The 16176-nt window shown below is 37.7% G+C and overlaps 2 protein-coding genes across 2 annotated transcripts; both read left to right on the top strand.

Annotated features, from left to right (window-relative positions):
• The first annotated feature begins 1208 nt into the window (after window positions 1-1208).
• Window positions 1209-4718, top strand: rap2c (RAP2C, member of RAS oncogene family). Its single transcript, XM_041990826.1, has 3 exons — window positions 1209-2177; window positions 2605-2890; window positions 3419-4718. The coding sequence occupies exons 1-2, from the start codon at window positions 1905-1907 to the stop codon at window positions 2881-2883; spliced, it is 552 nt and encodes a 183-aa protein (XP_041846760.1). The 5' UTR covers window positions 1209-1904; the 3' UTR covers window positions 2884-2890; window positions 3419-4718.
• A 3632-nt stretch (window positions 4719-8350) lies between these two features.
• zgc:92907 (uncharacterized protein LOC436733 homolog) lies at window positions 8351-12724 on the top strand. The gene is made up of 4 exons (XM_041990827.1): window positions 8351-8555; window positions 10096-10258; window positions 12217-12355; window positions 12463-12724. Exons 1-4 carry the CDS (start codon window positions 8475-8477, stop codon window positions 12572-12574), a joined length of 495 nt encoding a protein of 164 aa, XP_041846761.1. The 5' UTR covers window positions 8351-8474; the 3' UTR covers window positions 12575-12724.
• Window positions 12725-16176: the final 3452 nt, after the last annotated feature.

The raw sequence follows: 16176 nt of genomic DNA, 5'->3' as shown, positions 1-16176 counted from the left end.
CTATTGTTTCACTCTGTTTTCTGCTTTGTGATGCTTGTGTGTGCTGCTGTGCTAAACGCCAATTTATTTTGCAATGTATAGCTATTAACAGTAAGTTACTGTGCCTATGATGAGTTCTGCTATTTCTGTTTCACGTTAAATAAAACACATTACTGTGATTCCCTTGTAGTGTGTTTTGTTTAGTAGCTTTAATGGTAATGTGCTTTTACATATGTACTGATCACTGTTATTTTTATGAATGAAGGTTACAAAGGTGTCAAGGATATTATGTGCACCTACTCTATATTAAACATTGTATAAGAGCCTTGTATTATAGGTAAAAGGGGCCAAAGTGTGTTATGACATTATACAATGTTATTTATTTTAGGCCTTTTTGCATTTTCATCAGATTCTAAGTATATCACATGACCAAATTAGTAGGGATACTTTGTATGTACAGAGTAAAATAACCCGAATAAACCTTAGAAACATATAAGGGTGTAGTTTTTTGGGTGATCCATTTAGTTTTCTAACTGTAGTACTTACAAATGATATATGGAACACATCCTCTATGCACTCGCAACATTGCTACTATTATAAGGTATTTCAAATCTAGCTAAACAGAAAAGGTAGACTTCTCATGCAGATACCGCAGAAGAGGAACCTGATCTAAGCAATCACTAATTTATCACAAAGTCATTATCTGGACTCAGAATGTCTGACATTTGGCAAGTTTAAGATTTTTTTTTATTATTTTATTATTTTATTTTTTAGATAGCCTACATGAAATATTTGGTTTCCATTTCCTGCCATAATTGACTTACACTGATAATAACAAAATTTCACACTTGAAGAAAGAAAATTAAAAAACAACCTTAAGAGTAATCTTAATATTTATGGGTCATGCATTTATCTGTAACCACCCCTTTAAATAAATTCATAGTTTAAAACAGTACCTGTTAGTACATTTATAAATAATTTTGCAAAGCACTATAAGTCAAAATTCTGAGCTACTATCAAAATTCTGAAAAAGTATCTTAAAAGATTATAAAATCTGCTCAATTAGAATTACTCGGAATTTTGAGACATCCAGTTATTCTTTAAAATAGTATCTCTAAATTGTAGGATTTCTTTGTCTTTAAAAAACATCAACATGCCAAAGCAGTGTATTTTATATGGAGTCGAACTTGCTTGCCAATGCGTGACTTGTCTGACACCGGAAGTGTCGTTGTCGTTAGCGGAAGAAGGCTACTATCTTCAGGAAATCAGTGGAAAAAGATTTTCTTTCTGCAATACAGTCCCGGACTGTACAGAATCAACCATAGACCGGGACAGCAACAGAAAAAAGTGTGGCCAATGGATCGTTGGATTCCAGTACTGAATCTGCGTCGATAGCACGCTCGGCTGCCAGGCCGGGCCAGGCCGGAACCAGAACCAGGTCCTTACCCAAACTAACGGGCATAAGCAACGCTGTGACACCGGTGGGTTGGTGTGTGTATGAGGGTAGTAGCATGTTGTCTGAAGAAAAGAGTGAACGTGTATTACCGCGACTAGCTGTCTGGAGTTAGACGGCTGGTTCTCCAACGAGTCCAAGGCCACTTGTGGTGCTTCCGATAAGGTGTGAAGGCTTGATGCTCGAGTATGGCACAGCTGGAATTTAGCCAAACGCAAGCTAGCTTTAACGTGAGCTAACAGTGGAGTTAACGGACATCAACTTTTACTTGCTAGCAAGGTAGACAGGGCCACAAAACAATTATGAATGTGAGACCCGGGTTTATGTGAACAAGCAGAGGTTTGTTTATTTTTTAAAAACTTTTTCTAGTTTGCTTGTTAGCTCTTTTCAAGGCCTGATTAATGTTTATGAAGGGTATATACTGGTGTAGCTGCGTCGTTAGCTGCTAAGCTAACCAACCTCTGCCGCTCCAATGAAAGAATATAAAGTTGTCGTGCTGGGCAGCGGTGGGGTCGGAAAGTCCGCGCTCACCGTGCAGTTTGTCACCGGCACTTTCATCGAGAAGTATGACCCGACCATTGAGGACTTTTATCGTAAGGAGATCGAGGTGGACTCGTCACCCTCAGTGCTGGAGATCCTGGACACTGCGGGGACGGAGCAGTTCGCCTCCATGCGAGATCTTTATATTAAGAACGGCCAGGGCTTCATCCTGGTCTACAGCCTGGTCAACCAGCAGTCTTTCCAGGTAGCTAAGCAGCACCACACACACATGGAAACATCGGTAACAAGACCTCTCGAAAATCAGTTGAACTGCATCAATAAAAAAAAAGTAGAGTGTTTATTGCAGTTGTGTTTTGTGCCTTAAGGCCATCATGATTGTGTTACTACAGCTGGACAGAATCACTATGAAAACAGCTCCAATAATTCAAGAGCATACCTTATTTTTAGTGTTGCTATAGCTTTGAGGGTTGACAAACTGTGTTTAATTGACCTCTTACTATATTAAAATTCGATTTACTTTATCATCAATATACTGACAAATCACACATGTCTTTAGTTTGTTATTTTTATATTATCTTCCACCCCTTGTTTATAAATAGAACTCATTTGTTCCCTACAGAGAATCTAACATGACTTATAATCTCATACTCCTTTGTATGTTGGTTTTTCAGGACATTAGACCAATGCGAGACCAAATAGTACGAGTGAAGCGCTTTGAGAAGGTGCCGTTAATCCTGGTTGGCAACAAAGTTGATCTGGAGTCTGAGCGTGAGGTTGCTGGGTCAGATGGAAGGGCTCTGGCTCAAGAGTGGGGTTGCCCGTTTATAGAAACTTCTGCCAAAAGTAAGACCATGGTGGACGAGCTGTTTGCAGAGATCGTCCGACAGATGAATTATTCCACGCTGCCAGAGAAGCAGGAGCAGTGCTGCACGGCCTGTGTGGTACAGTGAGGAACAGGTAAGGACATGCTTAAGCGAAGTTGTAGCGTGGTACAGTTGGCTGCTTTATAATTCCACTGGATAAAATAAAATTTTCCTGTAGTGTTTGTGTAAAAGTGTTTCACAGGCTGAGGAGAAAAGTGACAACCATGAGTGTGTGGCGTTCTGTTGCAGTGTGAGGGAATGGGAGGCTTGATTGTAAGTGTGAAAGATGGGTGGGTGGTGCTTCAGATCGTTGGTTGAGCTTGTTATCATAGGATCGCATAAGTATGCTGAATGTAGAGCGACACTGTCTGAGCAACTCAGAGCTCAGAGGGGAAAAAATGGGGAGCATAGAGTAATGAGTGGAGAAAGTTGTTTGAGCTGAGCTGCAGAAAAAGAAACATGTCATGGCCTGAGAGAAAATTTAGTCTGTAAAACAGGAAGTTTACTTTAATCAGTTCTTGTGCTAACTGCTACCCACATATCTTGTAAACTTGCATTATTAATATTCTTGTAATATTATTTATTTTTCCTACTTTTTTTTTTCTTTTTTGTTTTTAAACAGAGACATTATTTGTTTGGATCACCACAAATATTTTGAAGAACTTGGGGACAACCTGACTTTCAACCCATCTGTCAAAAACTTACCACTTCGGTAATGTTTCTGCTTATGGTGGTTTCTGACTGTCGCAGAGCATCTGACAGGAAAAGCATCGGTCCTATTTTTGATATAACTGTTGGAAGATGCTTCTGCTGCAACCTCAACGGCCTTTGCGATGACCCAGGATACAGTCAGACAGACTGACTTGGAAGAGCAGCCCTCTGTGAATTTCTCTCATATTATTATTGTTATTACTTTTTCTCCTTTATAGATGGAAGTATCCCTGAAATACTAAGCAGGAGTGTTTTGTGAAGTTGCAGCTTTTTGTTTTATTTGATTTTTTTATTATTATTTTTTTTTTAGAGCTGCTTTAATCACAGTTATATCCTATATTATTACTTGTATTATGGCTTAAATTTGGTATTTGATTAAAGTATTTCATAATATTGAAACATTTAGACTTTTAAGCATGCATACTTTAACTAGTGTGCTGACCAGCTGTACTGTTCTGAGGAAAAACTTACAGAAGTATGTTGAAGTTTTTTTTTTTTCTTTAGGGTTTTACCACTTCAAGAGGGTGTGTAACTGGATTAAACCAATAATATTTGCATAAAAGGATAATAAATTTGTTCTGTTAACTCGGTAATATGAAGCAGCTGAACTTTGAAAACATGTATCCTCTGAAGTGAAAATGTTTTAACACCTAAATCAACTTGAGGCAATGTGGATGAGCCTTTTCGTGATATTTTTTTTTTTTTTTTTTTAAGCTTGAATTTGTGTCATAGTCTCCTAAAGGCATGGCTCATGTGGACGCAGGTCTTCCTTCTTATTTTTATTAGTTTTGTTAAGAAGTCTGTAGATTTTGGAATGACCAAAGTAAACTAACACTCCATATTTGTGTTTGAAGAAATAATGTGTGTTGCTTTAAATTCAGGAGATGCTGATTTCTTCAAATAACTCCTGCTGCAATGTGGTTTGATAAAACTTCTGGCACAATTAATCAGATTTAACTTTGTATTTTTCTTTTTATTACAGTAACCTATTTATTAAAAACTATGACATGGGTAGCCAATTTTTAAAGCTTTTAATTTTGTATTAGCTTCAGCTTTTTGTGAATTTTCAGGATGTTTTTTTTTTTTTTTTTTTTTAAAGCTGAGAATTTAACAGAGCCTTAAAATTTCAGTTGCACCCTGCTGTCACTTGTCTTATTTTCCCTGAAAGATAAATGGCTATCATAATTTCAGAATAAACATGTTGGACTGTCTGTTTTTTGTGACGGGACAAATATAAAGTATCATCTTTGACTGATACACAAGCTTCATCTGGTCATTTATAATTTCACCTTCAGTATTTCGTGACAAAATTTGAATCTTCATCTTTTTCATCACACATTTTTTCTTCAGGCTGCTTGTGCGCAAATTCTTTTCCAAGACAGAAATACTCATCCACAGAGTTGATTTCATGTCTCTCACAGAGTCCAGGAGCAGACAAAAAGACTACCATGTGTGTGTGGTTTTTTGTTTTTTTCTTTTTTTTTTTAAATGCCATTTCGGCAATGATGCGTTTCCTGTTAGCCTGCAGTGGTTACTTCACCAAGACTCGTGACCAAAGCAACATACTCCAGTATCTTGGAAAAACCAACTAAGCATCCAGTTATACTGTGATTTTTCAGATAAAGAGACTGCTGTCAGTGGCTGGACTACAAAGCAAGGCAGTGATTGATAGAGGACACTTTCCATTAGCATGTGTCAGTGGCATTGCTATAATTATTAAGGCCAAGGGAGTTTGTTTATTTATTTATTTGAATCCCCATTAGCACAGCAAAGCTGTAGCTATTCTTCCTGGGGTCCAGTAAAAGAGTTACACATTTAAAATGACATGATCAAAATAATTATACATTACATACATTTCATTGCCATGCACAAATAATGTAAAAAGATACTCAGCAATATTAAAACCATATTCTTAAAATAGTAAACCTCATAACATTTTTAAATAACAATTTTCACATACATTATTAAAATATAATAAAATACATTTTCAATCATAGGTCAGTCTGGACAATTGTGCTAATGATTCACTTGAATTTTGTAGAATTAACTTTTATAATTGAATCTTGAAATTCAGTCTGTTTTCTATTTGTGTTATTTGTTTAGGGAGTAAGTTCCATTCCTGCATTCCTCTATAACTGAATGTTTTCTTTCTATAATTTGTTACTACTTTGGGTAAAATAAATTTATTTACGGAGGCATGTCTAGTATCATACTTATGTATGTCTACACTAAACAGTAGATTTTGGTAGAGTGAGGTAACGATAGGGGTTTTAATCTCTTAAGTTCCACCTTTTCACTTATAATAGATTTTTCAGTTAAAAACTATTCACCCTAATAAAATTTAGTGTTTCCATTTACTGATCTCAAGTCTGTTTTGGTCCCTGTGGCTCTGTATAGGCCCTACAGAGACATTCAAAGCAGAGGCATTCAAACAAAATTCACAGAAGTCTTTGCCATTTGCAGGAATATGTACTAAAGTTAAGCTTCAGCTATTCGACTTTCACTTTTTCATTGTGAAATTGTCATTGTTTCTCTATTCTTTCTGACAATGAACGGACTGTGGACTGATGAAGACTTAGTGTGGTAAACTCACACTGTAGAAGCCTTCTGTTAGCTTCAGCTAAACTTAGGATAACTTAAAGAGATCCTATCTAACCTACTTTTACATGATGTAGCAAAGTATTGATTCATACATTTTGAATATAAAAGAAAAATCTGGTTTGACTTTTTTTATCCAACCAGCTGTTTATGCAGAGTGATAGAGAAAACAAAACTGAAACATCATTGTCTAAAACTGTCATGAACAGGCCACATTTTCCACTTTGAGGCTCTGGGTGTGTTTGTGTTTTCATCTGTCAATCTGATAGTTAAATGCATTGTTGCAGCTCACTTGCAGTTTTCCTGCAGAGCAGAGCCGGTTCATTTGACTCATTTTGTAACTGAGCTTTCTAATATTCATAAAGTTAGGAATAATATGTTAACGCTGGGAGAAAATCCTACATTTACACAAAGACTGATAATTGACTGGCATGGAAGAAATAATAGCAAGCTGAAAGGTTATATGTGGCTGAAACATCTGAACAAAAGTCAAGTGTTTGGTTGATACCTGGATATCCTCTGACCTGCTGCCTCTTTATCTTTATGCAAGTGTCTTAATTAAAAGAGTCAGTGACGTCCACTAAGTCCAGCTGTGGTATCAAGTTCAAACCTGAGCCCCGATTCCTCTGCCAGGCAGCTGAATACCTCCAGGCCTCAGGTACAGGAAGCCTTTACATCACATACTTCTGTATGCAGTCTGTTGCAGGAGTGAGGGTTGGCATAAGCTGAAAGGCCAGCAGCTCTGAAAGAAACAAGGCACATATTCACTGTCACATAAAAGCTGGGTTCAAAACAAGGGCAGGTAGTCAGTAATAGTTTTTTCCTCCTTTGCGGCTGCCAGATCTGGTGTTCCAGGTGTCAAAATGAATGACTATATACAGGATGTGAAAAATCTGTAGTGGCATGAAGGCCTGGAAAAATCTACTGCACTCTGTATGACATAGCTATATAGGAAAGTTGATTCTCCATGCTAGACTGAATATAAATAGTCTTTGACTTTGTATAAGCTGTTGGTTTTTCTGCTTTTCTGAAATTTTAAACCTTTGTTCACCATTCATCTGGCACTACGTTTGCACACTCATCTGAAAGTGTTCATTAAAAAAAAAGAATATAGGTTGCAGAAGATAGACACAGCACCTTAACCAAACATAACCATTTCACCACCTTTAGAAAACAGATGAAATATTGAAGGTCTTTATACTTGAATCAAACACAGCATACATCTTGACGTGTCTGAGCTTTTCTCCAGCAGCTCTGCAGGTAATCATATCCACACATCATCTAAGCAGGCATCTGAATGCTTTTGCTTGTGGGAAGTCCAGCTGTCTTTATAATGCTACAGACTAAGCTTTACTGGAGTTTTGCAGTTAAGACTCACCAGCAGTTTGGAGTTATGTTTAATTCTTGTTAAGATGTTTACAGCAATGACAATGGTAGGAAAGTCGTGTGTAACCACTGATGGTACAGTACCTCAGTTCTATTAGATATTCCACTAAGCCATGACAGTATAACGCTGAGCCAACATGAACATCTGACATTGCACTTGACACATTGCACATTTTTTAAAAGGTCATTTGTCACTTAAAGTTAACTCCCCCCCCCCCCCTTTTTTCATATACCAAATGAAAATTGACATAGACTCTGAGAAAAGATCTTCTAGTACTTTAAAGATATACAGACGTTTCCATAAGCCCATGTCAAGCCCAAGTATTTATTGATACATCATAGAGTAGAGACAAATTGAATGAAAAACTTGATCCCTGCATTGAGGGTATCAGGAGTTTGTTGCAGGCATGGTTTGGGTCCACACTTCCCACATTTATTAAGTAGTAATCCACTCCTGTAACAAATGTGTTCAGAGTTTGTTACAGACTTGCTCTTAACCTGTGATGAAGCATTGCTATCTTGATGGCAGTGACATTTTCAAGGACAACAGTAACCACATGCACTAAGCACAAGGGGTCACTGAATAGTTAGATGAGGATAAAATATTTATGTGAATTATGTTGTGGCTACAGTCTCAAGACAATACTGCAATGTCAGCATATCAAAAGCTCATACTAATAAATATTTTAAATGATCCTGTTGCTGTCAAATATTGTGTAGAGGTTCAGCAGTAAAAGTATTTGAATGCTGTAAACTGGTATTTTCCTACACCACAGTTCCAACACATTAGCGTCTGTAGTAAACACCTCCAGACCTCTAGGTGGCGCCATGACGCGCTTCACATCAAGACTGCAACGTCATTTTGGCTGAAGCGGAAGCAGCTACCAGGTCTGTGTGCAGGATGAAGATGACGATGAGGTGCGAGAAAAACGTTTAAACTACATAATGCTGTGATAGACAGAGGGCTTTTGCCGAACAGCAGCATGAAGACGGTATTTGTAACGGTCGGTACCACGAGCTTTGATGAATTAATTAAAAGCGTCACGTCTTCTGAAGCCGCACAGGTGAGGAAAGATTGATGAAAAGGTGACATGCTGGAAAGAAGGAAAACACTTGGTTGATAAATAGTTTCACATAAGTACATAATGATAAAATAAAAAGACTTCACTGATACAAACTAGTGTTAAATTGACGAACCTTAAATTGAACATGTTTGACAAGTCTTCTATAAGTGCAACAAGATTCAGTATTTTACTGAAAAAAAACTAAGGAGAGATAAGTTTTACCTGCAAATATGACATAAACAAGGTTAAAGAGGAACATTATAGATTTGTCCTAAAATATTTATACCCTTGATAGATCTTTTGAGAACCTGTCAACAATTGCAAAATCCATTAAATTTGATGTTCTATACACATTCTGTAAACATAATTCAATCCCTCACTATATATATATATATATATATATATATATATATATACATACACACACACTCCCTAGGAGTGAGTGTGTGTGTGAATGGCTGTTTGTCTCTCTGTGTTGGCCCTGCAATGGACTGGTGACCTGTCCTGGGTGAGGCTCCAGCTTAGCAGTACAGATAATGAATGAATTCATTTTGACATCTAGATGGAGAAAAGGAGGGTGGTGTGTCATTTACAAAATTTACTATCAAAGAGGATTTACTTCAAGATGATCACACACTGCTAAGCAGAGACAAGCCAGAACAGTCCTAGATAGTAAGATTAGCTTGCCACATTTAGATGAGCTTGTTTTAGAATAACTGGAAGAAGCAAGTATGAGAGAAAAAAAGTGTGAAGATAAACATCCACAGTTTGATTGCTTAACAATGATGAGACTGTAAATGGAATTAACGCAACTTTCTGCTCACCTGCAATCAAGTGTTGCAAAATTGACTGGACAGCGCTGCATAATACAGAAACATTAAAAAACAGAAAATACTGCAAAAGCCCCCCCAAGAACTTCTCAAGGTAAAACCATAATGTCCTTCAATACTGGAGTCAGTCCCCTAACAGCTGAGCTGTAGACATAAGAGGGCTGAGAAAGCAGCAACTGTAAAACAGGCATCTGCACTACAGTCCTTGCCAAGTATGCTGAGGGAGGAAACCAAATTTCTTAGCTGGAGACATTTGTGGCTTCCAGTCACCCGGTGGGCAAAGGATGCACATTTTTAAGGTTATTTATAGTTATTGTACCTCTATACATCACTTCTCAGTAAATTAAAATGACAAGTTGACAAAATTAACTGAAGATTTTGTAAACAGTTTGGTTTAAAAAGAAAAGAAAAATGATAAATTTTTAGCAGTAAAGTAATTATATATATATTTATTATACTTTGGTAGAATCAAGGCCCTGCTTAAGCTTATCATTGAAAACCTATGACTTTCTAAAGTAACATGAAACCCAACCTGTGGTGTTATGTCTTAAAGCTTGTTTACAGGAAGTGAATCAGAGTTGATGCAGGCTTATCTTTTCTATGTGATTAGTGGGAAACATGCACATTAGAAAGGCATATATTAAGTGGTGCTTGACTGATTCAAAGTTTAAATCCACAACCACACAGAAGGATTTCATTTCCTGTTACAGGAATTAAAGGCTCGTGGATATGAGCGTTTGGTTCTTCAGGTTGGAAGGGGATCTTTTCTGCCAGATGATGACAGCTGCCCACAACTCAGACTGGAGGTTTTTCGATTTAAAGACTCGATTGCTGAAGACATGAAGAAGGCTGACCTCGTCATCAGCCATGCAGGTGAGGAAACCTCGCTTTCCTCAACAGGATGTAGCCAGTGTTGACAGTGTTCATCTGAAATACATTTTTACACATTCTTCTTATTTCCCACTGTCTTTATTTTTAATTTGTGCAAAAAGAACTTGTTGAAATTAGGAGCCAAAACAGGCATTTTGTGTATGAATGATCAAAAGGAGACATTAATGTTTTAGTCATATTTCATCCATCATGGACATTTCATCTAGCCAGTCCCAGAACACAATGCTGCTATAGCTGCAGATGGTACATTGTAGATAGATAGATTGGGAAATTAGCTTCTGCATTTTACCCATCTCTAGATTCACTGGAGAGCAGTGGGCTGTCATGTTCTGGCGTTCAGGAAGCAATTCAGGATTAAGGACCTTGTTCAGGGGCCCATAATGATTCACCTTTGTTGTGAGTCTGAGGATTTGCAGTATAGTATATGAAAAAGTCTTGTTCTGTGTTTAGACAGAAGTTGTACCATGTTACAATATCAGAAGCGAGAATAGACTTGGGCTTGAATGTGTCTCATCTGATCATAAAACTTTCCCTGAGAAGGGTGTTTATTGTGCATGTTTCCAACTGCAAACTTCAACTTCTCAGGGATTATAAAACTCCTGTGACAAGTTCACGATAAAGTTTTCTTAAATGGCTCCTGATTTGTCCAGAGTTACTTTGCTCTTGGCTAAGGATTAGGATCCTCTTTCAGAATTTGGCAAAGTAGTAGCAGTAGTAGTAGCGAACTTTAATGACTTGGACTTATATTGTTGTTTGCACTGATGATCTTGAAATCTGTAGCTGTTGAGAAATGTTTCCATAAGATGTTTCTATAAATCTACGGTTCTCTTTTCTCAATCTGTACCGAGCTCCTGAGATTTTCCTACTGCACTTTGTGTTGGACAATCAAAGCAGTGCTGCCAAACTTGGTATTTTTTATATTGGCTAATGCTTTTTATGTAGTTAAGATCCAACATTAATGCATAAAAGAAGTATTATTGAGTGCAAAGCAAAAACAGGTGTGGGAGTATGGTAGGCTACAGAAAGCTGATGATTATTGCAGGAAACAAATACAACATGAGGACATCAGAGAGAGAATTATTAACAGGAAAAATAAAGATGTTTTCACAGAGCAACTGTGAATGAAAGCGCAGTAAATGCTTTACATACTGAACAGAGGTTCAGGCCTTTTAACTAATGGAACCACTTAAAGCTGCAACTGAATTCTATTTTCAATATTATTATTATTTTTTAATGGGTTGGTTTATGAAACATTTTTTTATTATTATTATTTTTAAAGCAGACGTGTTGGCATGTTAAAGGATGACAAATGAAGTGCAGTCTTTAACAAGGTGCGCTGTATTCCTTGTAGTCCAGTCTGTGCTTTGGTATTGATACATCCAACCACTCTGGTCTAGACGTCTTTCATACTTAATGGATCAGAGGCATTGTGAGTATTAACAGCTCCACCTGTGATTTATCTATTATGTCTGCTGTGAGGCCTGTGAGGTTTATACCTGGCTGCATAGTACACACCTGAAGCAAGTACACACAGCAGCTGCTATTTCTCAGTCAGCGTTTCCTAGGATCCATCATTGTTGAACTGTTTGTTGTGACACCTGGTAGACTGATGGTCTGATGGTTGTCAGTCTGGTAAAGGTACTGAAGTCTCCCAAATAAAAAGCTGACATGTTATTTTAAACATGAGACAGAACAGTGCAGTAAAAGATAAAATCCACAGACACAAACATTTATCCACCTTGAGCTGTCTGATCATCCTTTCTGAGACCTGTTACAACAGCACAGGCTAATGGGTAAACTTGTGGGTACGTTTATTCTGAGTCCTTTTGAAGGTCATGTATTGTTCAAATCATAGTGGGCATAATTTTTAAACTTTTGCTGTTAAATCTCCTACATAGTTGTCATCATGAATGATAGGATTTTATTATTTTCCTTTTCAGGAGCAGGAAGTTGTCTGGAGGCTCTTGCTGCCGGCAAACCCCTGCTGGTCGTAGTCAATGACAAGCTGATGGACAACCACCAGCTGGAGCTGGCCAGACAGCTGCACGTGGACAACCACCTGTTGTACTGCACATGCAGGTATCTTCTTCACAGATTTGTTCAATTGACTCATGTGAAATTAACTAACAAACTAATTAACTGTGAGGGTTTTTTTTTTTTTTTTTTTGTCTCTATAAATGTTTCAGCACCCTGACAGAAAAGCTGAGAAACATGGACCTCTCTGTTCTGCAGCCTTTCCCATCTGGACAGCCAAAGAACTTTGCAAACTTTTTAGACAAAGCTCTCGGAGTTAAATAAAACTGTTATTAAACAACACAGTTAAATATCTGTTGAACTCAAGTGTGATGAATATTAGATAATTAGGTTGTTGAATAATGTCATTGTATATCACAACTGACATTGTTTTATATTTTTATATGCATTAATAAAAATAATATGTGCTCAATTTTAAATGCCTATGTTGTTCATTATTTAAATGGTATTCTAGATATAGCTTTATAAAAGGGTTTATACAAGGAAAAAAAAAACTTTAACCAGAGTGGTTTGGATCTGGTAATAATTTAGGTAGACTGAACTCATTTAGTAGTTGTACCAAAGTCTGCCATTAGTAAGAATGATTCTTAAATAGTTCATCTTCAAAGGACATTAAGATTCATCAGAACAGCCAGCATATTTTCATAGCATTTTATTTGTATTTCTTGGTGTGTATGTTGCATGCATGATTTGTTTACAGTCTGCTGTGAATTTGAGTTTGTGTGCAGTTGTCTTTGCCTGGAGGACTTTCTTCTCACAAGGACGCTTTAGGACTGAGGCTAAACTCTGCCTGTAGATCCGGTATTTTACATTGCTCTAATTTGTTTGGTTTTTCCGTGTGTCTTTTTCCCAGCATTGTCACTGTTCTTTCACTTAGGCCAAGATCTATAGCTTGATAAAAGCCTAATAAATGACGACTGAGTACTGTGAAATGTGTCTGTTATAAAGTCAGATGTGACTAACCTACACTGACAGCTTACTGTTTTCAAACATTAAAAATGTTACTAAATGTTTATTTGTGCAATAAAGTTCCTGGTTGAAGTCTCAGCCAAGGCCTTCCTGTGTGATGTTTGCATGTTCTCCCCGTGCATCTGTGGGGTCTCTATGGATTCCCTGGTTTCCTCCTACATCCATCTTTTTGGACTGAGGAAGGGTTCCTGGATTCTAAATTGACCCTCAGGAATGTGTGTAGACATGAGTGGTTGTTTTTCTTGTCTGCATTGGCCCTGTGATGTCTCATTTGTCTCATTTTCTGTAATGGCCTGTTGTGGGTGTACACCACCGCTCATCTGAATGCTGCTGGAATAGGCTCCAGGTTTTCTTTATGACAATGGATTAGCTAACCTTGTTCTTAGCACGCTCTTGCACCCATATATTTTCAGCGAGACAGTTGTAGCAGATGCCAAGCAGGTGAGGTTGGGTGGCTAGGGTGCAGTATGGCTTTTGTAAATTATCCATGCCCCTGGCAAATTTAGACTAAGTTATGTTTATTCAACCAAGGAGTTTTCTGACTGGAAATGACACAGGTATCTCCTAAAAGGTTATAAGACTATGTACAAGGTGTATCATTGTGGGGAAACAATTCTATGTTTTTATTTACATTTGAACAGAAAATGGCAGGTCCACAATTATTTATAACCTTCAATAATCAATGGAAAAGCCTCTGTTAGTTATGACAGCAATCAAACGCTTCTCATAATTTTTGAAAAGCATTTGCATGTCTCCACTGGTATTTTTGACCATTCATCATTTGCAATGAGCTCCAGGATTTGGATGTTGGAAGGCCTCCTTGACAATACCCTAATCTTTAAATATCTCAGCCTTATCTCCACAGATTCTACATGTGGTTCAAGTCCACCTCTGGCTGGGCCACTCCAAAACATTAATATTTTTGTTGACTAAACATTTCTTCACAACTTTTGCCTTGTGCTTTGGGTCATTGTCATGCAAAAATATCCAGTGCTCTGTAATGCCAAGTTTCTCTGCAGACTGATGTTGTTGAGAATCTTGATGTAGTCCTCTTTTTTTTTTTCATGACACCATTTACTTTTATTACGTTGCCTGGCCCAGTGGCTGAAAAGCACTTCCAAAGCATTATGTTCCCACCACCATGCTTGACTGTGGAGATAGTGTTCTTGGGATTAAATGATTCTCCTTTTTTTATGCCAAATGAAGGCTATGTCGCTGTGGCCAAATAATTGTATTTTTCTTTCATCTGACCACAAAACAGAAGACCAGAAGTCATCTTCTTTGTCCAGATGAGAGTTTGCAAAGGCCAAGTGGACCATCTGCCCTGAGATGTTGCCAGCAGCATGGCCCAGATTCCTCAGAATGGCCTTGGTAGTGATTCTTGGATTTTATTTTTCTTTTTACCTATCATCCATGCCAGTACATGTGTCATTTTTGACTTCCTACTCCATCCTCTGAGATTTTCCACAGTGTGGAACAGCTTGGATTTTCAAATGACATTGTATAAATGTACTGTGGCCACTGGAACTTGAAGACATCTAGATATGGCCTTGTAGCCCTTTTCTGAGTTGTGAGCAGCCACAATGTGCTGTTGTATTGTGGCTCAAGCTAGGTGGAGAAACTGATTGCAAGTAAATACCCTGTGGTTGGAGCTGTACAGCACTACATAAAACATACAGCCTGTCTGACTTCCCTTTCCTGAGACAGTAGTTGTTTGTCTGGACATATAATTAGAAAATCTCCAGCCATAATGGCTAATATTTCTCATGACATATCTTGATACATCTTATGGACATGTTAAGATTTAAAATATATATATATATATATTAGCACAGGGGAACATTTAAAAAGCATACTGCCCAAAGTATTGATGCTGGTCAAACACTACTGGCTTTCCATTTCTTTAAGATGGGTTTCTCCCCATAAGAGGTTTTGTTAAACAGGAAATGACGAATGAAAAGCAGCACATACTCTAGTTTACATCCATCAACCTCTGAACAGTGTTTAGAGTCACAACAGGAAACATTTTGCTGACACTCTTGCAGAAACTTGCAAACCAGTTATTTATTTTTATCAGATAATAAAGAAGATGTCTGTTGGCTTCAGGAGGAACAAGAGTGAACTAAACACTGTTACATCACAGGAGAAGAGGTGGTGGTAGTGGAGGAATACTACTACCTTGGAGTTCAGCTAGACAACAGACTGGACTAGAAATGCATCACAGAGGCATCTACAAGAAGGGACAGATCAGTCTCTACTTCTTAAGGAAGCTAAGATCATTACATGTCCACACCAAGATGCTACATTTCTTCTATAAGTCTTGTGGAAAGTGAAATCAGCTTTGCAACCATCTGCTGAGGCAGCAGCTTCAGAACCAGAGACGTAAAGAGACTAAACAAACTGATCAAGAAAGCTGGTTCTGTGCTGGGAATAACTCTGGAGCTGACTGTCCATGAAAGAATGCTGCACAAGCTGCTGAAAATAATGGACAATTCTTCACATCCTCTTCACAGCCCAGTGAAGAAACAACCTTGTGTTCAGTGGGAGGTTTCATCAAGTCAAAAGCAAGACGGAAAGGTACCAGAGATCATTTCTGCCAGCAGCCATCACCCTCCGGAACAAGTCATTATCTTCTTCTAATTAATCAATGTTGTTTATTTGTTTGTTTGTTTGTTTCTTTAAAAACATTTCAGTTTCTCTCTGGGATTAGTAACATTTTTATTTTCATAAAGCTACAATCAGATAAAATGTGTCTGACACACCAGCATTAAGTTCTAACATGTCAAGTGAGAAATCTGCTGTATTTGTCATACAGGGACAATGAGCCGGAAGACTGGCATATTTCTCTGTTAGGGAATTCCCTTCTGTTTGTTTCTAGAAGAATTTCAGTGGAAACA

The sequence above is a fragment of the Melanotaenia boesemani genome, chromosome 7 (assembly GCF_017639745.1).
Source record: "Melanotaenia boesemani isolate fMelBoe1 chromosome 7, fMelBoe1.pri, whole genome shotgun sequence".
In the NCBI taxonomy this organism is placed as follows: Eukaryota; Metazoa; Chordata; class Actinopteri; order Atheriniformes; family Melanotaeniidae; genus Melanotaenia; species Melanotaenia boesemani.
Note: the sequence above shows the minus strand (reverse complement) of the source record. Positions and strands in the feature narration are given on the sequence as shown.